This window comes from Dermacentor albipictus, chromosome 4 (assembly GCF_038994185.2).
Source record: "Dermacentor albipictus isolate Rhodes 1998 colony chromosome 4, USDA_Dalb.pri_finalv2, whole genome shotgun sequence".
Lineage (NCBI taxonomy): Eukaryota > Metazoa > Arthropoda > Arachnida > Ixodida > Ixodidae > Dermacentor > Dermacentor albipictus.
This window is the reverse complement of record NC_091824.1, coordinates 168,363,616-168,387,768: the sequence shown is the minus strand read 5'-3', so window position 1 is coordinate 168,387,768 and position 24,153 is coordinate 168,363,616. Positions and strand designations below refer to the sequence as shown.

Below are 24,153 nucleotides of genomic sequence, written 5' to 3'. Positions count from 1 at the left end.
ATTAAAGCCTCTCTGTGTTCATTGTGCCATCCCTGTGTGCTTGAGGCCTGGGCCCACATCCTCCTATCACACAATGAAAAATAAAATTTGTGCAGAAGTACGAAAATTTTCAACCCCGTGGGCATAACATACATATAAAGATTGAGAACCTATTAGTGCAACAGGCCCCGCATGCAGCAATTGCGCCGATTTGGAGACACTCGAGCACCTGCTACTTCACTGCCCTGCTTTCGGTGTGGAGCACGTGGACTTGTGTACATCCTATCGGTGACTGGGACTGCCTTTCGATACGACAACCGCGCTGCTATTTCCTGCAGCCCACTCGTCCATCATAAAGCAAGCTCTCTTGGCCCTGCTCGACTTCTGCAATGCGACACACTTGAGAGCGCGGCTCGAAGCCCCGCACTCGCTTTCTTTTTTTTTGCCCTTGCCACCTTCTTCCTGTCTTTCTCTCCATCTTTTTCTCCCCATTCCCCTTTCCCCGTGCAGTACTGTTGAGGTGTCCTCCTGTGAGAGACAGTTACGGCGCTGCACTTATCTCTTCCGTCTCCCTTCAAAAATTAATCACTTCACACACGGTCCAACAGGGTATGCAAGAAGGATCATTCTCACTTTCCGAAAGTCCTGTATATGTGAACAATCTGCTTGTTTCTAATGCTCCGTTCATGCATTAAATAAACAAAAATACTTGATAATGAGCCATGTTATGACAGAAAAATGCTAAGCTTATGACTTTTGGATATGAATACTGTTTTACATCAACAGTGAAAATAGCCGTTTATTATTCAAAACTAATAAAATATTAGATTTGCTTATGGCGCTATTTAATTCATATTCGATTGGTTCTTAAAAATTGCTGTTCGCACACCCCTGCAAACTTATTTCAATTAGCCGCACTACAGCGTCTCTCATGACCCCCGTGTTGTCTAGAAACATTAACTCCAGCACCCAGCCTCTTCCTTCTAGCGCTGCGGAAAAACCACGCTTGCGTAAACAAAGCGGGATCTAAGTCTGCGCATGGTCTGCGCTCTTGAAATCACGGGCGGCAGCTTTTGACGTTTGAGTTTGAACTCGAGCATGCTCGACAACGCCGTGCAAGAGGCGCATTAATGTGCCAGAAACTGAAGTGCATTTTTCGTGCCCGTTTTGTATTACAGCTAGTGTTTCGCGTATGTAATATGATGCCCTGAGATACGCGCTTGTCCAAGTTCTGTGAGCTTTCAGTTGCGAGCTTGCACATGTATCCCCTTCCACGTGTAATATGTTCGAGCACTTGGCAGTTTCAAGTCCAGAACAAACTTGTCCGACAGCGCATCCTTTCAACTGAAAGTAATGCCAGACATACCGTGGCAGCATTTTTTCGAGCGCAGAGACTGAACTGGCAGAACACGGTTGCGATGGGTTTGCACCAGGACATGAATGATACGGATCCACAGCAGAAACAATTAATGACAATACATCAATGAAAATGCAGAAGACTATCACTATTAATCTTAGAGCGGGCATTAGTTAAGGATGGCGTAGACGAGTGCAAAGGAGTATTTCGTATTGGCATTGGCACCGTGTTTTTGAACCCACCCGCACTCAGCCAAAACAACCAGTCGAGGAGATTAACTGATCCCATAACATTTCACAAAGTACAACCTTCTCAGCCAAATATTGCTGAACACTTAGTTTTATGGACAAACGCAATAATTTATGTAAAAATCTAAAATAAAACAAAGTTTTGTTCTCGTTTCGGGTAGTTTCGATTTCAAAAGAAGTTGGAAGGTTGGATGGCGTTACTCGAAGCCAACGCAAGCCACGAACTGTCACATTCATAGCAAGAAGCTCGGTGTTTGTTAGTAGGCAGCGTGCTGTGTTCCTTTGATACGGCGACTGCCCACGCGTAAAGAATGGCTGGCGACAAACAAAACGTGCTTTCTATCTCCATGCTTGACATCGGGGCCCTTGCACAGCTGAAGCAGCATATTGAACAGGTGATGCGGCAATTAAGTCGTAGCAGTACGCTGTGCAGGCTAAGTAACTGAAGAGGTGTGGTGGTTTCATTGCGAACATTGTAAATAGAGATTACGCCTTAAACTATTGAGAATCGCCTCTGTTCACGAATGTTGGGTCTGCACGAAAAGTGTTCGCCTTGAGTGACATTAACGGTGCAAAAAACAGACATCTGGCACAAGGTTGACTGGACGGACGTCGCCTGTTACATTTATGTCCGATTTTTGTGCTGTAAGTCACGCTAATCAAGTAACCAGTTAGTTCAGCCTTCACTGAACAATGCTCGCCTACCTTTCCACGCGCAGCGCGTATTTAGCAGTGCCGGGTATCGTGAATATACGAAAGGGCGTGTGCTTTGGTGATGCCGTTCTCTTTTCGCCTCCAGTAACTCGAAAAGCTTTAGTGTGGGCAAATAGCACACTTTTCTTCTGTTCTGCCTTGTTAAACATTGTTCGTCTGTGCAAATGTGTGTACTTACTGCCCACAGGAACTCGATTTCTTCAGTACCTCCCTGCAGCAGCTCAAATCTGCACAGACAAAGTTCCAGGAATCTGAAGTTTGCCTGGATATGCTGAAACCTTCTTGCGAAGGAAAAGACATCCTCGTGCCTTTGACAAGCTCCGTATCCTTGACGTCACGCGATCGCGTGTGGTACAGCAAATAGCAGAAGCGTTGAAGGAATACAGTGAAACCTCGATATAACGAACACGCATATAACGAATTATTGAATATATCGAACTATCCTGAAGTATTTTTGTCAAACACATGTATTTTTAACTTCCTATAGCGAACGCGGTTTGGCATAAAACGGATATAACGAACTTCGCGACGCCGAGCCCTAACTCACTTTAATAGCAGGTGGCAGGCTTCGTTGCAGTACAAGTGTGTCGTGCGGCGCAGCAAACGTTCAGGACTACCTCGCAGGCGTTGACAGCGCCACAGATTCCACGTCGTCATCGAAAGTTGACAGCCAAAGAAATCGTCCGCATCTCACAACCGCTGCCAGCGCCGCTTCATAAGCGGCGTGATCGAATTTTGCTTTTGCGTTTTAGTGCTAGCAGTGGCGTGGCCATCGTAGCGTTGTGTGGAGGCTCTTTCGGTGGTCGTGTCGAGTGCGGTGCGCAGGTGTGCGTAGTGCTGTGATGGTGATGAATGTGAAAAAAAGAGTGGCACTGACGTTAAAGACCAAGCTCGAGATAATTCAACGTGTCGAGTTTACTGCGCCGCCACTGCAGTGCTATTGAGGGCAGTGGGTTTGCCCTTGTTGAGTGTTTGCAAACTGTGGAACAGGGCGTGATACGGAATGCGATCAACACCAAGAAGCAGGCCGCGATAACGCAGTTCTTTGTGCGTAAATAAATGAACGTGACCCAAGTAAGCATCGTTCGACTTGCTGTGCCTTCTCTGATTGAATTATGCTCCTCTTGCATGTATTTTTTACGAAATTTTATATTACGAATTATGGATATAGCGAACTAATTTCCGACTTTTTAACTGTTCGTTATAACGAGGTTTCACTGTACCTACAATGATATTAGCAGTAGTTGAACAGAGAATGTCCCTGAAGCCACCGTTCTGACAAGGGGACTTTTCTTCGTCAGAGCAGCAACAGTTGCCGATCAGCAACTACTGCTCACCAGTTCAAGCCTCCATCTTCCTGTAGACTTCTGTCATGTTGGTATTGCAGTAACTATGTGCAATGCAACAGACTGCCATTTTGTAGGAATTATGGTAAAGGTTATTGCTTGACCACTGTGTCGGCATCATCATCTGCAGAATGTTTTATTTCTTGTATATACACCTGCATGTGTCATTTTATTTGTGTATGGAGCGGCAATGCATTTATTATTTTTCAAATCCAAAATCAAAGTTTGCTGCCATCTATGTAGGCAGATCTGCATGTCAATTAGTATTTTGTCCCCCCCCCCCTCCCAAGATTCAGTATCATCATCATCAGCCTGTTTTATGTCCACTGCACAACGCAGGCCTCCTCCTGCGATCTCCAATTACCTCTGTCCTACGCCAACCGATTCCAACTAGCGCCCACAAATTTCCTAATTTCATCGCTCCACCTAGTCATTTGTCGTCCTCAGTTGCGTTTTTCGTCCTCGATTGCGTTTTCCTTCTCTTGGTACCCATTCTGTAACCCTAATGGTCCAACAGTTATCTAACCAGTGCATTACACGACCTGCCCAGCTCCATTTTTTCCTCTTGATGTCAATTAAGATATTGTCTATGCCCATTTGCTCTCCGAACCAAACCGCTCTTTTTCTGTCTCTTAGCGTTATGCCTAGCAATCTTCGTTCCATCGCTCTTTGCGCGGTCCTGAACTTGTTCTCAAGCTTCTTTGTCAGTCCCCAAGTCTCTGCCCCATATGTCAGCACTGGTAAAATGTACTGATTGTACACCTACCTTTTCACTGATAATGGCAAGCTTCTAGTCAGAAGCTGGCAATGTCAGCCTTATGCGATTCAACCCATTTTTATTCTGTGAATTTTCTTCTCATGATCAGGGTTCTCTGTGATTAATTGACCCACGTAAACACTACTTTACAGACTCTAGAGGCCGACTGGTGATCTTGAACTCTTGTTCCTTTGCCTGGCTATTTATCATTATCTTTGTGTTCTGCATAATAATCTTCAACCCCACTCTTGCACTCTCTCTGTTAAGGTCGTCAATCATTTGTTGTAACTCGTTGCTGAATAGAACGTCATCGGCAAACCGAAGGTTATCGAGATATTCGCCGTCGATCTTTACTCCTAAGCCTTCCCAGTTTAATAGCTTGAATACTTCTTCTAAGCACGCAGTGAATAGCATTGGAAAGATTGTGTCTCCCTGTCTGACCCCTTTCTTTGCAGGTATTTTCCTGCTTTTCTTATGTAGAATTAAGGTAGCTGTAGAACCTCTGTAGATATTTTACAAGGTATTTACATAAGCATTCTGTACTCCTTGATTATGTAATGCCTCTATGACTGCAGGTATCTCTATTGAATCAAATGCCTTTTCGTAATCTATGAAAGCCATATAGAGAGGCTTATTGTACTCTGCAGATTTCTCGATAACCTGATTCATGACATGGATGTGATCCATTGTAGAGTATCCCTTCCTTAAGCCAGCCTGTTCGTTTGGTTGACTGAAGTCCAGTGTTGCCCTTATTCTATTGGTAAATATTTTATTTAATTCTGGGAGTAAGCTAATGGGCCTATAATTTTTCAATTCTTTAACGTCTCCCTTTTTGTGGAATAGCATAACAATTAGTATAAGATTCAGTATACATGGTGTTATACGACTATGGCATTGTAAATAATTGGGCTTAAATGTATTTTGCAAGCATGTACAATTTTTTTCCTCCTCCAATTTATATTTTGGTATAATGCCATAGCACAGAAGCACTACAAAAGATTGCTGTGTGGAAACACCACATACCTTCTGGGAAAAAGAAATAATAATTGAAAAACTAGAAAAAGTGCCAAATTCTACATTAGTGTTGTCCAAAAAAGTTCCAAAGGCACTGCCCATGTGACCACAGCTTTTGGTTAGCTGAACACTGGAATTGCTGTTTAAAATTGAGGTGCTCCAAAACTCTGGATATTCACAATCTACACCTTTTATTGCCCCAAGGTCTCCAGTGTACAGTATGTTACAGGTGCTCCAACATGCATCATTCGGGTAGAAAATAATTTAATTGTAAGAGATATCAGCACATTGTTATCATGAACTTGAAAAGGGAAGTGAAAACTTATTGCAGTGGTAGAATACTCTATAAAAACTATTTGCAAAATGTGCAGGATGTTCAACAAAGGAAGCGGACCACATACATTGGATAATTTTGTAACTGTTATTTATTCATCTTAGAGACATGAAATGCTAAGGAGAATTTGTAAAAAAGGCAAAAGATGTGTCCTGTTAATGCATCCTAGATGGAAAGACTGTCACATATTATAGCCTACTGCACCTTAATTAAATGAAGCAAAAATAGTCATGAAACTTTGTTGTAAAACAGCTAAGAAGGTGCCTGCATAATAAGTAATCTCACAACCGCAAGTCAGTTGGTGGATTTCGTAGCATAAAACAGGTGACCAACCTAAAAACAAAAAGAAAAATAACTAGCCGCAACCGTGAAGTGGCCAAAGATGAGACTGGGATTCGCACCTACACGGAAGTAATAACCATTACTGCTTAGATACTTAACTGGAAGCCTATTCATGCTACCTACGACTTTTCTGCGGTGTAGTTAACTCACAAATGACCCCGTTTTGTAAAATGGCAAACTGTGGAACTATGCCATACCTGCCAACTTAAGAAATTGTAAAAAATTTCACAGAGACAGCACTGAAGAGGGTTTGCAGGTCATAGTATGCTTCTTTTTTTTAAGTTTGCCCCCATCTTTCGTGGGATACATACACACACATTATTAATAACTTACTTTCAGACACAGCACACAATCTGCAGCAAACTTGGAACAGCAGAGTGATAAGCAACAGTTAGATCACAGCAACTTTTTCCAATGACTTTGCTCTAGCCGGTTTTGCTGCTCCAGGAACATGTCTGAATATTTTTGCTCAAAACAGGGACTCCTCTGGTGTCCTTTCACCATTGGAAGATTCCCTAGGATATGGTCAGGGACCAATGAGCAATACTTTTTCACCAATATAATTTGTTTTTTTTTATGAAACTTGAAGAAACATTTGTTATTTCCTAGGATGCGCACTAATTTGTAAATTTCACGAAAAATTTAGGGGCGTTGGCAGGTATGCAATATCAATACATCCTGTGCCAAGGCACAGCTTTCCTTGACTTTTAATTGTGCAGATGTATGTTCCTGGTAGGCTCGTGGATGTCAACAAAGTCACTGTGGACATTGGAACTGGCTACTACGTGGAAAAGGCAAGTTCTGAATGCTATATATCTGGCTCTGTAAAGTGCTGCTGCAAACTACTCTACATTACAATTTAAGGTTGTGTAGAGCAGTTTCAACATCAGTTTCCCTCCCAAACATTATCGCCCTTTTTCTGCAAGACTTACAGCAAAATCAACCTCAGTACACACTGGTTCTGCTTGCACCACTACTCCCGTCATCCTTTGCATTCCGTGCTGCCTCATCATTATGCCTAGGTGCAAATGTTAGCCACAGTTAAATGAAAGTTTGGTAGGGTTGCTATGGATCAGTTCTGGGGATTTATTTGTGTTGTGATGCACAATTGTGCAAAAGATAGTGACTCAGTGCATGGACAAGTGAGACCCTTATTGCAGTTTAGTAGTTTATCCAGCGACAGACTCAGTGGTACTTTCTTGACTATGTGCTTACAACCATGACCTTTTGTTCCCAGTTGCTCATCTTTAAAGAAAAAAAAATATTGTGCACCAAACCATAGTCGCCAATCATTAGTACTCCGAGAGTACATACTAAGCTACCAACATCCTGCTGCAATGCAACTTGCAAGATTGGTATGTTGTGTTGACTTGCTGCTGCAGCATTTGTTGTTCCGAAGGTTTAACAGTATGTTTTATTAAAGCTGCAACATTTACACATACCTATGTTTGGACCAATACCTACAGGAGTAGTGGTAGGTCCACTACAACATAACTTGCCAGAAACAGTGAAGGAGTATATTAACAAGCCTGTCATAATTGAAGACCCTAACCTAAACAATTTATCAATTGTACATATGTAAAAAAAGTTTTTTCTTAATTTCCAACAGCTAACAAACATTTGTTAGTTTTGAGATTTCTTGTATACCTTGTAATCCTGCATATATACTGCGTAGTGTATTGAGCAGAACATCACAAAGGCAGTAATTTGGGCTAGTTTGACCTACATACTGAGAAACCGAGTAATGCTTAAGGGACAGACATGGAGTGCATTGTACTTCTTGACCATTGTTGTTCTTTTAGCGTTTCTCAGTTTCCCAGTAATGAGTAGAACCCTGCTGGTACGACAGTGCTCACTGGCCAAGCTAATATTGCAGTTTGGATTCACTTCTCCATTGTATAGTTCCTATTCACTGTACGTCCATTTTGAAACTTTTGGTCCCTTGTGTATGCTTTGTTGTAAAATTTCGCTGCTTCATCTGATGCAACTGCTTTTTTTCAGGATGTCAGTGCATCGAAGGACTATTTTAAACGACGAGTCAAGTATATCACAGACCAAATGGAGAAGATACAAAAAGTTGCTCAAGAGAAGGTAGCACTTCGAGAGGGTATGTGAAAATACAGCATGTATTGCAATTAGTGTACTGTAGTGTAGCCTTTACCAGTGAAAAAGAAGAAGCTCACCTTATTGTGGGTTTCCTTCTTCAACAGGTTTGACGTGAATAGGTAAAGCTTAGCATAAAGTGCAAATTAATTGAATGCTGCATGTGCTCAATCCTAGCAACAATACATACTATGGTACCGGCACTTTCAAATCTGTCTCTGAGTGCCCAAAGCGTGCAGCTTTTCCTTTGCTGCTCTCATTTTTTACAGTAATCTTCAGAATGTCATACATTGTTGAAAAACTGCTTCAGTACAACTCTGCAGGTTGTGTCATGCAGTTTAGCTGCGTAAGGTGTTGCAAGTATGAGCTTGTTCATTGCAGAATGCTGCAAATAAGAAACACGATTTTATGACTGTCACTCTGCCCTCTGTATTTTACAGCCATTGTTGAAACCATGGACAAGAAGATCCAGGCAACCTTTGCTGCTCAAGCTGCTGCAGCTGCACCCAAAAGTTGAGACATGCTGTCACAAGACATGTTATATTTATGCCGATATACACATTCTTCTACAGATCAAAATAAAAACCTAAGGAAATTTACTCTGAACTTTGTGTACATAGACAGCTATGGTGGCGCTCTCCCACTCGTAAGAATGAGCTTAAGAACTGCAAGGCAGCAATTCTTTCCCCAAGCTACTGAGCCTGAAAACAGTGTCGCAGCTGCAAGCTCCTTTAGACCAAATACAGATGTGCCATTCAATCTCCCGAGGAGGCACCAATCTCCTTGCATACCCAATGTTTAGCGTATCCTTTGGTGGAAATTACCGCGCATTGCATCATAAACTTTTTGCAAGGCTGGATCTTTGTGTGGGGCAAGCGAGGCTGATACTGGGGAGTTTGGAAGCAGTGACAACACACCTGCCAATTTCTGCCTCTACATCGTTGTAGAGCAGTTGAGTGCTGCCGGCATCGGTTTGGGCGACTTCATGGATGAAGCTCATGTTGCGGTCATTGTCTGTGATGTGCAAGGCTTTGTCTAATTAATCTGATGAAGAAAGCGAGACTGTGGAACCGACACCACCACCTGTAAGCACATCCCATTGCTGAAACAGCTCATCTGCACGAAAGCTTTCAGTGATGACCTCTTGTCTGCTGGAATGATATGGAAACCGTGCTTGTTGGTTTGTTTTTTAAGAAGCAAAGCAAGTTTACAGTGACTTCGTAAAACATGAAATATTTTTGTCATTTTGTTGGCTTTACTGAATGCATTCTGCGTGACCGTGATGTTCGTTACAAGTGGCTTGACCTATTAGGAATCATGCCACAAATACTTTTGCTTGATGCACTAGGCTAAACAGAAGTTTGTTACACTGTAGGAACAAAAGTAACCGAAAGGAGAGTTGTCAAATATATGAGAGCAAAGTACAGGTAGCCTCAAGCAACACCATTTTGAAAGAAAAAAAAAAAGCTCAAACAAACACATTTGCTATTGTAAACATTAGAAGTATAAGTGAATCTGTGCCAAGGGAAGGGAAACATGGTCGATGGCAGTACTGGAGAGGACTAGGAAACCTGGAGACATAGAATGATCTAGGGCTAACAATGGGCACCTATCACTGGAGGGACAGATCTTAATTCTGCAGAAGACTTAAATAGACTCATGATAAAGAAGGGAGAGTTGATCTCCAAGACCTCCAAATGTTTGTCCTGCTACGAATGCGACATCATTAGATACAACCCTCACAGGGATATAGATGGGCAGCAGTGAGGAGTCCATGCCGTAAGAGTGCAAATAATAGGCAGGAAAAAAAAGAAAAAGAACACAAGCATCATCCATTTTCACTGCTACATCATAAACATTACCCAGCTCGCCAAGTTTTCTATTCTTGGGCAGTGAAAAGACCTGCAGAAAGAAGTGGCTGTCACAGGTACTACTCACAGTGCATTGCAAAATTAACGGTACACTGCACCCACAATTCGAGATGCAGTTCAGGCTTCTTCAAGATAATATAAAAGTTTAATCACTTCGGGATATGTGACCTTGTAAAAAAAAATTAACGCTGTTCATGGGATGTGATGAGTGCTTTAGATGTTCTCGGGGGATATTCCAAGGCTGTTGAGATGGGCTTTCAGTGCGTCGGCATACTCGAACATGCTCTTGGCCATTGCTTTGTCTATCATGTACTGCGGGAGCCAGCCCTACAAAGAAAAATGTGTCATAATACACGGAAAGGAAATGAGTACTAACATAGTCACAACTAGGTAATCTGCATGTCTAACGGGTGAGCATGAAACTTTATGGAGCAGAAGAATTTGCGAAGATAAATTTTTGCATATGTTGGTTTATGTAAAAAGTTCAGCACAGATTTGACCATAAGCTAAATGTTGCATACGTAAAAAAGCCAAGTATATGTGGCTTTTCCAGCTAAACGCAACTGGCTCCTTTGAGCTCCAATTTTGCACAGACATGAAATACACAATGCATGCAGCTTAGCCCTTTCAGTCAAGAGTTTTCGTCTCTAATATTATAAAACAACACAGGAGTTTATTTTTGGTTGTGCAGAAATGAAAAAGTGGCATGGATAATGGCAAATGCTCTCCTGGTGTGTTCCTAACATTCCTATCTGACAAAATGAGCATGGCAGGACAGAAACACTGAAATGTACCGTTATGTCAGTGATGCTGATAGCATTAATAACATGTTTTGCTGCAGTGCTTGCCCCTATGTCTAAAATACATTGAATGTATGGGATGTTTTTAGTGATGCCACACACACACACACAAATCGGGCAGGCTGTGTTGGGGATACAACCGCAGTGGGGTACATGAAACATCTTGTGGGTGCTGCTGAGGTCATACGGGCTACAGTACTGCATGGGCCAGACTTTTTGGCCCGGGCCCATTTGTCCATTAATACGATTAGCCAGAGCCCGTGTTTGCATGACCCGGCCTGGCCCAAGCACACTGGAGGAAATTGATGATGATGAACATTATTGGTGCCTTGCACTTTGTAGCAGGCAATTGGACAGAAAATCTGGTGTGTAATTGAAATGTTGCTTTAGCCACAGTGGTAGCTTAGTGGTTAAGCTGTTACACTGCTAAGCTCTAGAACGCAGGTTCAATTCCCAGCCACAGTGGCTGCATTTCGATGGGGGCGAAATGCAAAAACACCCATGCACTTAGGTTTAGGTGCATCTCAAAGAACTCCAGGCGATATGAATTAATCCAGTCCCTACTACGGCATGCTTTGTAATCACATTGTGGTTTTGGCACATAACGCACCAGAATATAAATGAAATGCTGCTTATGCCGTACATGAAAAGTCATTACAATAAATGTATAGCAACAGTAAAGCATAGCAAAAAGTTCTTTAAAAAAAATGTATAAGTAACATGAAAAAGCAGACGGAAGCAAACCGAGGGCATTCTTCTTAATGCTCTTGTCTACACTTCACATTGGAAACAATAATTACAAATTCTTAAAACAGGCTCTTGATTAATAATTTGTTGCAGAAGATAAAGCTTACGGTTATATATGGTGAACAGCAAGCAAAAGCACATGAAATGTAAATCGTTCATATTCTGACTACAACATGAGACGTAACCACTACATACAATATAAGTTGTATAATCAAACTGTCACGCACCATGCTTCAGGCTATCCCACAGTCAAGGTTCATTCCTTCTTTATGAAATGTGCTTAAATAACACGCAGCGACACAAAAGGACTGCACCCGGAACATATATATACACACACACAAACAGTCGGATTCACAAGCATACAGCATAAAATAAATGCCCGAGTAGAATGAGTCGCCCTTGTGTTCACGCTAAAATTCATAATACCGTAGTATCGACATTGGTAATAGTGCAGTCACAAAAGCGGTAACAGGGAAATGGTTTGAAGCGCGGTTTTTTGATAAGTTATTCTTCCTTACGCAGAAACAATGTTCTTGTGGGAAAGAATGAGAACCTCATATGTTTTTCTATTTTCTTTGCTAACATATACTAAGAGCCAGCTTTTGCACATGTCACTTCAGCCTGGCACAGATTGCCTTGGACCATGCAATCCATGACGTTCGTGTGTGCTCAAAGGCCTGACTTAAGCCCGGGCGTGTGGCTTCAAGCCCGAGTCCGGCCCGGGCTTGCGGCTTGATGCCCGGCTCGAACTTGCCGAAAAAAAGCTTTGGACAGCCTGACCACGGCCGCCATCTTGTACGTGTTCGAAAAGCTGACGTTCGGTTGTCCAGGCCACGCCCATATCGCGGCCTAGGTCAATCACGTGAGGTGAAACCAAACGTCGGCTTTTCGAACGCACACAAAATAGCGGCCCAGGCCAGGCACGGGCTTTCAGGTTGACCCAAGCCCGTGCAGCGCTTTGGTATGGGCACTAGAGTAAAAAAATGACATGACCAAACTGGCGTCCCTCTGTATTGCTGCTCAAGTCTCTTTATGCCATTCCTGGACCCTACATGTCGAACATGGGGGCGCCATAACCAAGCAACTATCAAATTTGTGCAACAAGCTGCACACTTGCAAGCCTCGTAACTCCTGATGAGCACAGGTTTGAGTTTGGTGGATTATACCTACTTGACAGAGTGAGCCCTCTCAAACTCAACCACTCCTGCTTGGATCGACAAACACACTGCCGAGCTATACCTCTGTGAAAGCCAAGCAACAGGTTAATTTTAGCTCCGATTCCATCAAGTGTGGAGTGACAATGGCATTATCTGTATCAAAACAGCAAGTTGGGCCAGTTGGTGGTTCATTACAGCACAATACAAGACAAGCACACAAGAAGGTATAAAAACGACGACACGGCGCTGAATCAATATCTGTGCACGCGATATATGCATGATCGAATAATGGCTCCTTTCCTTTACACAACAATACCAAATTAAGGTTTGTGGGCAGTATGATTGCAAAAGTATAGGTCATGTTTTCTTTACATGTGGCTTTAGCAAGCAACCTGCTACGCTGACCGAACTGAAAGACATTTCACATCAATAACAAATTTTGCTTTAACGTAATGGTGACACCATATGTAATTGATATAGAAACACACTGAGTGTCATTTATTGCTGTTACAGTGATGGCACCACTACTCTGTTCCAGCAAAATCCACATCATTTGTCTGGTATTGCTACAGGTGTTGCACATTTGTGATTTATTCTGGACGAAACAGACAAGTAATGCACCCAAACATGGCATTAAACTGCATGCACTAAGAAATGGCGTCTCTGTGCAAAATTTTAGCGCAAGTGATCCAGTGGTGTAAGCTGGAAAAGCCATGCATACCTGTTACTCTTACTTATGCAACATGCAGCACACTAGTCGAGATGACAATTCCAAATAAAGACTTGGCATTTCTTTCTTTCTTTTTTTTTTTCAGGTACAGCACCCTGTAGTCTTTTGGCATTAATATTACATAAATTATTTCCTTAGCCGGGTGGACACCACAATGTTTTTAACATCCTGAATACTGTCCTGTCTAGTATTCTTGAGTCTCATGCAGGAATTTTTCATCAAGTGAGTCAATGCTATGTACGTTAGTATTTTTTAAAGCATGAATTAGAATTTCATTTATTTAGATGGAGCCAAACTCTGATTTGCCTATTGAGATGAACGGTAAATGTTTTGATTGGGAAACCATAGAACAGGTATGATAAAAATTCCTCATTAAGGAAAACATCAAATGCTAATGACCAATGGAAGTAGAATACTGATTTAGTTCCTCAATTATTTTATAATATTCACTGAACATCTGAAATTTTCAAGAAATTGACACAGCTTGTTTACATCTCCTTAGCTCCAATAGATTACAATTCCATAAATAGCACCTGATATAGCATAAAGTCGCATGTATCTTGTGAATTTAAGTTTCCCAACATTTGCATAGATTTAAGGAATGCACTTAACTCCCAACTGGCCACACTCATTTTGTGTAATCTAAGACCAACAACCAGATGCAGCATATAGACTTAAAGTGGTATTTGTTTTTGCTACTCTGTATTGGAGTTGTAGCAACTTCACATCTTAAAATATAAAGGGTACAATTTTCATCCAATTTTTTTACATATTTGATGACATTAACCAAAATTCCGCTCCCACCAGTTACCAGAATTTAACTTTCATATTTAAATGCAGCATACTTGGCACTTTCACTGCAGCAGTAATTCTTTAGGCCTTAATTCCCGAGGGACATGACCCACAGGCAAGTTGTGCATCATATACCTCAGGTGCATTGCAACGTGCCACCGATGAATTGTGTACTTTTGAATCCTTCCTCTGCTCCTAAGAGATGGCACCACTGTGCTTGCAAAGGGAAGCAGCAGAGGTTTTATGTGCATTGATATTACATGCTGCAGGACAGACCTACACAATCATAGTCACACAAGGGGTTGAACTGCTATGATCCACCAGTGACTAATTCCAGAGTGAAAATATTAATTTAACTCAAATTCAGTGGTTGCCTGTAAGCAGTAAATGCATATTGTAATGCAGTCACCTTGAGATTGACGTTGAGCAGCCACTGGAATTTGCTTCGATTCACTTCCGTATCTGATGGAGCCAGCATGTACAACAGAGGTCCCTGTTCACCTCTGCAAGCAGTAGAAAAATGCTTGTGTGTATGCTACAAAAACCGCTCAAACCAACAGAATGGTTCCAGACATGTTTTTACACTTGTAAAAGATCTGCAGACATCAGCAATTCTTCTAGCTCTCAACTATTTTACTGCAGCTCCGACCACCCACAAAGCTCCCAATGTTATGCTAAACCCCTGTAACCCTGTGAAAACTCCCCTGACTGTGATAGTGACACAACGTCTGCTCCTAAAAATGGATAGACAATTGAAAAAAAATGCTGTCTCGAGCTATTACCTGATGTCAAATGTTGCATATGGTGCCCATACCATTTATTAGCTAAACAATACGTTAATCACTGCACAATAATGCACTCCACAGCATGACAGAATAGATAGATAGCAAGAGAAAGTGTCGTTTCGAACTCTCAACTACCGTCACTTTAATATAAAAAACACAATGCACTCACAGCCACTCACACATGGGGCCATAGCTTTCTACTGAAGAGCTTGCAGTGGCAGATGCCAAAGTGTGCACATTGAAATAGGTTTTAGCCATTATGCTTAGGGGTTCTGTCACCAATAAGCCTTCATTTCCTCACAATGCTGCTTCACTGTTCATGGATAGATGCAGATAGAATCCTTCTGTACAAACTTTTGCAGGTGGCTACATTGCATGAGTGCACTGTGTTATGCACTGCAAGGACAAGGTAAGATGTTGGATTTTGCTGCCGCTATTTTTCATGCAATGCAGACACCTGCAGCAGTTCAAACCATTCAAGTAAATTTGGTTCTGTTTCAAAACTGAAAAACAGTGGGCACTCAGAGGGAAGAAACTTCACTAAGCCTGTAACAGTTAAGCTGTGTGAAATAGATCATCGCAGCTATGAGTTTTCATGAAGAACCACTATGCTCAATGGCAGTCATGAGAGCAATTGTAGAGCTTATGTGCAACTACACATGTGGAACAGTTTACATGCAACAAGCAGCATCAATGCTTGAAGCAGCCAAAGGTTGCAACCGAACAGTGCTTCATTGGCAATCAAAAAGAAGAAATTAGCAGAATGCCACACTATCTACACAATGTACACATAGTACATTAATGTCTCAATAAGTGTGCGCACTTTCAATACTTCCATTAGTCAAAAAAATATGTGGGCAACTAAAGTGCTGTTGAGGTTTCTGCGGGACACCAAGCTAGACGAGCGGCTCTAGCAGGGCAACTGTCTTATATACATAAGCACTCACCAGTTATCACCACCCATCCCAGTACTTTCACTCCCCTTCCCTATTCCCCAGTGCAGAGTAGCAGACTAGAGTGCACTAGCTCAGGTCGACCTCTCTGTCTTTCCTGTCAATAAATTCTATCTCAGTTATTCAGTTAAAAAAAAAAAAACTTAGAAATAACACTAGCTAATCCGTTAACCATTTTGGACGAGCCCTGCATTTTAGATGCTCGTCCCCAGCTTAATTGATGTTTCAGTTGACAGATGGCAGTACGTGCTTCGTAATTTTGTTGTTCTAGATCTGGAGCATGTTTTTCTTGTGGTAACTGGTATTTTCAAGATGGTCGTGTCTGACAGAGGCAATGCATGTATCGCTGGCCCATATTCTGGAAAAAGAGGCATTTCTTCATCGTGTTCTTCCTATCTTCCGAAGATGGTTCAGATACCAAGGTGTACATCGTTTCAGGAAGCAAAGACAAACTTGATTAGGACTGAGGTTAGCAAATCCTCAGACAAAGAAGATAAAGAAGAAAACTCAGAGGATAACAATTGCAAGTGCATGTCTGTGGACTAAAATTGACATGAACAACTTAGCGTCGAAGCCTCCACCGTTTCCTTTTTTTTTTTCTGTGCCCTGGAAGCAGTTTGCTACAAGGCTGCCAGCTGAACTGTTTTAATATATTTAGTGTTTTCTACAGGACGAGTTGGTTTTAATGATAGTCGATGAAACCACTCAGCAAGTGACTGTGCATAATACCTTGCTTTGAGCTGTACCACACGCTGCCAAAGCTTTCAGTCAAATAACACACTGTTAGCATGCACAGGTAATGTGACACACACAATAAATTTCTGTATATATTCCATAATTTTTGCTGATTACTAGCAGGTAGTTGGTGCCTTTCTATTATAGCATACAATAAACTTCAGTAACCTGCTTTTATTTATGAGGCAAGTAATATTTTCTGCCTCAAAAAGCTGCGTTATACGTATAACAAAGACATTCATAATCAGCAATAAACAGAAGTATTGTGGGTAAGAAATTTCCTGAAAAAACAAAACAGCTTAAGAGTTGATGTATTTTTGCATGAGGTGTTTGGCAACGCCCTGCTGCCTGAATGGTGCCATGGTGGTCATCCTTGCCTTGAACATTAGCTTTGCTAGGCGCTGAACGCAGTTTAGGTAAGAAAAAGTTACTGAGAGAGCCTTGTATACAGAGGGTTTTATTTCTGATACACTATTAAGTTCGTAGGAGACGTCTGTGCTGTCCACACAGACAAATGGAAATGCCTGTCGGCTGCACATTTCATTGCGGCAAAGCATAAATACCCGAAAAAAAGATTTCATTTAATTTTTCAAGGTTGCTGCACATTCAAAATACAGGGTGCACTGTGCTTGAGCAGTGCAGAAAAGTCCCGTTCATACTGATGCCATTCACATTAACAAGGCTAATGGAGTACATAAACACACGTCTGCTTTGCTCATTTTTTCCCAGTAGACTGTCTGGAAAGTGAGTTCCCATATTAAGGAGGCATAAATTCACTGGAATAAGTTTGGTACCATAAGGCTTATCCATTATTTAAAATTTCTATGATACTGACGGTCAGAATAAGGCGGCATAGCTACAGTACCATCCCTATCACTAATAAAGTAGGAGGAGAGTGGTGCTGTTACCAGTGCCACAGAGGTAGAGGAAATGACATGAACTCTGACACTTTAAACTTTAATGCCATTTGTGCAGTGTCACATAGACATACTCAATGAGATTAAAACTTAAGACCACTCATAGCCTAGTGAATATTGCTTTTGAATGCATGCTTTTGCTCCCAACTTTGCAGATATGGCTAGACATGAAAACACATTTGCAAAGTAACTAAGTGAGTACATAAAATATGCTTATTAATGATTCTAGTGGTGGCATTGCTTAAACTTTTGCCTGTTAAAGAAATTATAACCTTATGGATGAAAACAAGCTGACTGCAGTCACCGCAGCTATTATCGCAGTATTTAATGTTATTAAATATGCACATGTAGCATAAACTTCAGATAAAATAACAATAAGAAACTTAAGCTGCTAGACAAGAGCATTAAGCTTGCCAATGTGGCTTGGGTATCAGCTAGAGGCAGATATAGCTTTACAACGACATGTTGGCAACTGCGCTTCCCGAACATTTGCTTTTAACCTCTGGGTCAGATAAACATGTCTCAAGGTAAAAAGTAGGGGCATTAAAAAGGACCCAGCCTAAATATATGACGAGCAGTGCTATTACACCAGAGGCAAGAAAAGACACTGACCTCACGACAGTTTTCTTGGGTGGCTGCTTGGCGTGCTCGGCACTGATGGCACACAGTAAGTAGGACTCGCCACGCTTCTGCCACATCCTCAGGTTCACAAAATCTCTAGGAAGCGACAGAGGAGGGAACAGAATGCAATCTCACAAGTGCGAAGTTGTACGTAATGGCACACTGCTGCATAAATGACAAAGCTAACTGTGCATTTGGTCAACTCAAACAATTATTTTGGCTCATTCAAGTTTGTTTATTTCCATGGCAGAAGAACGTGGCCAGAAGTGGCCGATTGCACGATATTCATGAGGCACAAATAGTCAAGATGTGTCTACCTGTTTGGCCAGAACACACCGAGTGTTGACTGGCATTTTACAAAATATAAAAAACTGCACCACCAACTCAGATTCTCAGTTGCAAACAAGATGTAGGCATGTACATGATTTCCTAAACATGTTTCAATGGAACATGATCAGTCATTTATATCTTGGCCAATACAAAAAACTGATTCCATTTTCTTGATTCTATCTCTTTGTTATCACCAACCACTTACAACCAGACGACTTGGGTGATAATGCAAGCAGAACACCATTTAGACCACTTATGCAGCACAAAAAGAAAATGAGAACTGTTACATTATCCTGGCCATGATCATGTAAAATACTGTAATCTTCTTTTTAGTCATACTTGTAAAACTTCAGAGATTAAAAAGAAAAAGAATCTGGGGGTCTCTCGCTCTGTGGGAATCGGTTTAAGCAAAGCTTTCATTAGTGTCTGTGAAGAATGGTGTTCCTGCTCTGCGGTCATTTGCATAGAGATCACATGAACAAGTTGGACACATTTTCACTGGGAATAGCATGTTTTCATTTTGTCAATAACGCAGGCACAAGAAAAAAATGTGGGGACTGCGCCTAGGTACTACGAATGCAGACACACTTTCATCCGTTTGTCGCTAGCTGAGCTGCACTACTCGACTGTTGATAAATACTCCAGAATGACAACAATATGATGACAATGCTATAACGATTACAATGGCAAGACAACTGTATGACACCGCCGCCATAAAGACAATGGGAATGACTACGACGAAATGATGACAATGGAATGACGATGATGGCATGATGATGCAATAGTGGCAATGGCATTACGACGACAGAACAAAGCCGATGGCATAATGATGCTGAAGTGACAACAACGTTGCGCAGTTGATAGAATGATGCCAATGGTACGACGATGACGGCATGACGGTGATGATGTTGGAGCTCTTGCCCATGCTTGGGTGCATCAACTGCCGCCGCAGGTTGCCTCAATTTGCACTTCAGTCTATGAATGATTTTACAGACATGCCTTATTAATTCGGACACTTTCATGGCTTCGCCATGTGCCCATAGAGCCAATGTAGAAGGATGTCTGAAATTTCAGAAAATGAAACCCTTTGCTGCCCAATTTTATGGACTATTTACAGAGTGACCGCAGGTCCAAAACGGCAACAACCAAAGCAGCCACCACCGCCATTTTCATTATCTCGCAGCATAGAGCCAGTGCTCTTACATGCTGAAACCCTTTGTTGTTTGACTTTCCAGGCTTTTTGCCGTGACTGCAGCTCCAAGATGGCAATAATTGCAGCATCGAACTAGTGCTCTTGCACGACAATCCCAACGCTAGGCCTAGCCACTTCAACGTTCACTGCCAAGCTTCCTGCTATTCGGTTCAGTGTTTTTTATTGAAAGAATTCGCCACAGTAAGCAATGACACCGACTCCATCTTTGTCATTCTCACCGACAGCTTCAAATCGCAGAAAGAGGATAGTACCGGCATTGCATATCCCAAAAAGTCAGCCTTGCCGGAGCCAAGCATAAGCAATGCATTGCAGAGAAGCATACCAAGAGTGCAAAGGCGCCACTGTTATGGGACAACATATGTGTTCAATTACACATGCCTGCATCCATCTCATGTCACAATACGAGCATCGATGCACATAATTAAGAGTACCAGCAGGCCTTCATAGCTGTCTTGGATGTGCCTGTGGCGATTTGAGCCCTCAATGGCTTGCATTCATATTTTTGGACAGCCCGATTTTTTTAATGTTCTTGCGGCCCCTAGCTTATACGAAAAATTGGATGTTGACTGTATATCCGTGTTTCATTGCACTATGTCCAGTAATGGCCAATCGTCCAAGACTGTAGCTATGTGACAGCAAGAATGACAATGGTACGACGAGGACTGCGTGATGACATCATCTTGTGAAAACTGCGAGAAACAGTGTTTCATTGCTGCTTCAAAAAGCAACTTTTTTTTTTGTTAAATCGCATTTCCACGAAAACATAAATCCCGTGATTTTTCGCGGAATCATGGAAAGCTGGCGGCATTAGCTATAAATATGCACTAAAAAAACTACAGCTGTTCTGTTCAGACCAAAAAATCTTAATGTCACTACAGACTTAACATTACAACTCAATAATTCGATTATACCCATTGTCCCTACTGTTAAATGCGTTGGGGTTGTATTCGAGCAACGTGTTGTGGAACACACAAGTAGATTTAGTCGCTGCTATAATATCCCATGTGAGTGGAATTTTGCACAGGTTGAGATTTTTTTTCCCTGAAAGTATCAAGCTTCTCCTATACAAGTCGTTACTTCTCAGTCAAGTTAACTATCGCCATCTTGTTTGCAGTACTGCTACTCTTACTAATATCACCACACTACACAGAATACAAAAAAAAGGCTGTCCGTGGTATTCCTGATGTTCCCCACGACACCCATATGCACCCACTTTTTAAAAACAATTTACTTCCTGTGCCTGATATTTATGAGCAAACACTAATTAACTGGTATAAGACAGGTATTAACAGAAATAATAACACATTAAATACTATCTCGAACTTAAAACATAGAGGTAGGAAGCTGAATATGCGCAGTTGCGAACTCTGGGAGAAGCCATGGGCAAGGACTAACTACACCTACCAAGAGAGAGAGAGAAAGCAAGGACAGGAAAGGCAGGGAGGTCAACCAGAAGAGTATCCGGTTTGCTACCCTACACTGGGGTGGGAGAAAGGGGAATAGAAAGAAGAAGAAAGGGAGAGAGTAAGCACAGAGTACGTGTGGGAGGGACACTATGCACAGGGACACTATAAACGGTCACTTAAACCGGTGTACCTCAAGTATTGCAGTAATGCACGATTCGCTTTTCGTGCCAGTGAGGGGTGTGGCCACGGTCCGAGTATCTTTGACTCGGTGAATGGTTGTAAGTCTAGTCGGTGTAAAGTTTCCTGCAGAGAGAGGCGTTGTACATCGTAGCGGGGGCAGGTACATAATAGGTGCTCGATGGTCTCCTCGCACCCACAGGAATCGCACATCGGGCTCTCGGCCATTCCCAAACGAAAGGAATATGAGTTTGTGAATGCTACTCCCAGCCACAAGCGGTACAGCAAGGTTGCTTCACCGCGGAAAAGGCTAGATGGCACTTGTAGCCGTAGCGTGGGGTCCAGTTTATATAATCGGCAGTTGAAGGCACCTGAACTCCAGAGATCTTGCGAGATTTTGCGTGCATGTAGGCGAAGTTCCCTGGCAGCATCAGACCTCGCCAAAGGTACGGAACGCGTCTGGGTATCTTCGTGGGCAGACCGGGCAGCCTTGTCTGCTAGGTTGTTGCCGACAATGCCACAGTGAGCAGGAATCCATTGAAATGTAATGGTGTGTCCTCTTTCCAGAGCATGGTGGTGTACTTCCCTGATGTCAGATATCATCTGCTGGTATACTCTGTGACGTAATGCAGACTTGATGCTGTGAAGGGCTGCCTTAGAGTCACAAAATACGACCCATTTCTCTGTGGGCTCTTTGGTGACGTACATCATAGCAGCATGATGACACCTACCAAATGTTGCGCTTTAGATTACCGTTTTGTCTAAACAAATCTACATCGTCTAAACATTCATTATTGTGCTTTTTTATTTCTTTTCTTTGTTTCCGCAAAAACAAAAAGATGATAGCATTTTTTGTTAGTGTGCATTTGCCGAATTGTGCATTGCATTATTTATCGCCTTACATATTTGTTAATTTCATATATATATATAACGTGCATGCATAATTAGCGTTCTCTTCTTTTTTCTGTTTCAATTGTATCCTTACATACATACATATGTGCATTATGTTTGTCAGTCATCTTACTGGGCCTCAGTTGACTCTTATTGAATACGTAATATGCTCTGTCACTGCCTGTTAAAGAGGGCTGCTGACCATGTCAAGCCATAGAAAGGCTTTTTGTTCGCAGTCCTCAACATTTTGGTGTTGAAATAAAGTGCACTGAATTGAAATAGTTGTGAATCTGTGCAACTAGACTTGCCAATCTGAGAGGCTTGTCAACTGCCATTTCACCATGAATGCAAATTCGTGAAGGATCGTCTTGAACAGACTGCAGTGACAAAAACCAATTTTAAGAGAACTGTCAACACAGGCATGTATTGCAACAGTCTTCCAAACGGTCGCATTTGCCAGTAGCCAACATACCGAGAAGAAATGACTCCTTTTGCACCATCTGAAAGTATGTACACAATGTCGGTCTGACTGTCTATGCTCTCTATTACCTGCAAAAAAAAAGAAGGGATGGGGGAAGGAATGTAATGAAGAAGCAAAGACACACTGCTGTTATAAAGACATGAACCGAACTCTGCCAAATGACTATATTTTTAACACTTTCAGCGTTTCACTCGCAGACAACTTTCTGTGGCTATGAAGGGAAAACTATGGGTGCGGAGCTTCTGCACATGTGTTACCACGCCAAGTAGGCCGGTAGCATTTGACAGTGCTTTTGGTTGCTCGGAACAGATGGTGGATCAATGCAGCTCCGAGTGCCCCGGTTTCGCATTTGGCCAGACATGGAAGGGAAAAGCTGCGAAATAAGTTAACTTTTACATTCAGTGGTGTGTTTTGCCGTATTTGACTATTGATAATAAGGTGTTCATGTTTTCTCTTCCCCAGCTTAAACTAATATGAATGAAAACACGGGACTCTTTTCAGAAGCACGCTCACTTGTGCACGCTTTGCCTCTGTAGTTTTCCCTTCATAGCCAGAGAAAGTTGTTTGCGAGTTTAGTGATGTACCAATATGTTGCTGTGTTTCTATCCTGCCCTGATGTATGTCACTGATGTACCCATACATTCTCCACCCTTTCCAGTAAGATGTGTGCAGCAACACGAAGTCAGCATGGTCTGGGGTAGTTCCGGCATCTGCTGAATATATTTCTAGAAGCTATTTCTATCTAACCTCTCTGGGATTGCTCAGCCTGTGTTTTTGCTGGTGCACTGCAAAATACGCCTCTTCGTGGGCGTGGTTGCACTGACGAGCATTCACAGGTGAGAGATTAGGCTATTGGACTTTGTGTACCACTACCGCGGCTATTCTCCATTCAAATATTTTCGCTGTAGTGCAAGGCCACCACTTTTGCATGTTTCTGCCATCTGCCATACATTTACAGGAAGTACTCTTTTTTTTTTATTCTGATGCAGCAGTGCTATCATGGATGTGTGCTTGTCAGAACGAAGCTAGGCAGGAGATACAAAATGAAGATAAGAATGTGACGACCATGCCAAGAGTGCATTGGCCATTATTCGCATCATTTTTTCCCTTCTACATAACCAGAAATATACTGTTGTTTTCATTTTAGAACATCTGAGAAAAAACTTCGACGCCAGGGGTGTATCAGCTCCGAAAGAACAACACTAAAAGGGTTAATAGAACTGTATTAAAAGAATTATGTCACTGTAATAATCTAGTGTTCTGATAGTACAACATTTATGGTGCTAGACAAAAACTAAATGTAGAAGTTGTTGTATAATACATATATTTAAAAAATTGGCTATAGAGCTTAGC

General features: G+C 42.0%; 3 protein-coding genes across 5 annotated transcripts in view; 1 reads left to right on the top strand and 2 right to left on the bottom strand.

The window, feature by feature from the left end:
• The window catches only part of O-fut2 (O-fucosyltransferase 2), a 43,385-nt gene extending 41,777 nt beyond the window's left edge, over positions 1-1,608 (bottom strand). The window contains exon 1 of one of the 3 annotated variants that reach the window (XM_070537791.1): positions 1,346-1,608. In XM_070537791.1, coding sequence (XP_070393892.1) covers positions 1,346-1,506 — 161 coding nt within the window. In that variant the 5' untranslated portion in view covers positions 1,507-1,608. The remainder of the gene's footprint in view (positions 1-1,345) is intronic. The other 2 variants (XM_070537790.1, XM_065442094.2) reach the window with 2 other exon arrangements.
• A 188-nt stretch (positions 1,609-1,796) lies between these two features.
• Positions 1,797-8,793, top strand: LOC135910086 (prefoldin subunit 5-like). Its single transcript, XM_065442093.2, has 5 exons — positions 1,797-1,979; positions 2,486-2,620; positions 6,811-6,885; positions 8,093-8,198; positions 8,635-8,793. The coding sequence occupies exons 1-5, from the start codon at positions 1,896-1,898 to the stop codon at positions 8,709-8,711; spliced, it is 477 nt and encodes a 158-aa protein (XP_065298165.1). The 5' UTR covers positions 1,797-1,895; the 3' UTR covers positions 8,712-8,793.
• A 1,395-nt stretch (positions 8,794-10,188) lies between these two features.
• Positions 10,189-24,153, bottom strand: part of Start1 (Steroidogenic acute regulatory protein-like) — a 53,629-nt gene continuing 39,664 nt past the window's right edge. The window contains exons 9-12 of the mRNA XM_065442092.2: positions 22,792-22,868; positions 18,294-18,398; positions 14,701-14,794; positions 10,189-10,392 (exon numbers count right to left, since the gene is read on the bottom strand). Coding sequence (XP_065298164.2) covers positions 10,279-10,392; positions 14,701-14,794; positions 18,294-18,398; positions 22,792-22,868 — 390 coding nt within the window. The 3' untranslated portion in view covers positions 10,189-10,278. The remainder of the gene's footprint in view (positions 10,393-14,700; positions 14,795-18,293; positions 18,399-22,791; positions 22,869-24,153) is intronic.

Coding starts and splice junctions, on each gene's coding strand:
- LOC135910086 (XM_065442093.2), top strand. CDS start 1,896: ATGGCTGGCGACAAACAAAACGTGCTTTCTATCTCCATGCTTGACATC. Junction 1,980..2,485: donor TGAAGCAGCATATTGAACAG/GTGATGCGGCAA, acceptor TACTGCCCACAG/GAACTCGATTTCTTCAGTAC. Junction 8,199..8,634: donor GAAGGTAGCACTTCGAGAGG/GTATGTGAAAAT, acceptor TGTATTTTACAG/CCATTGTTGAAACCATGGAC.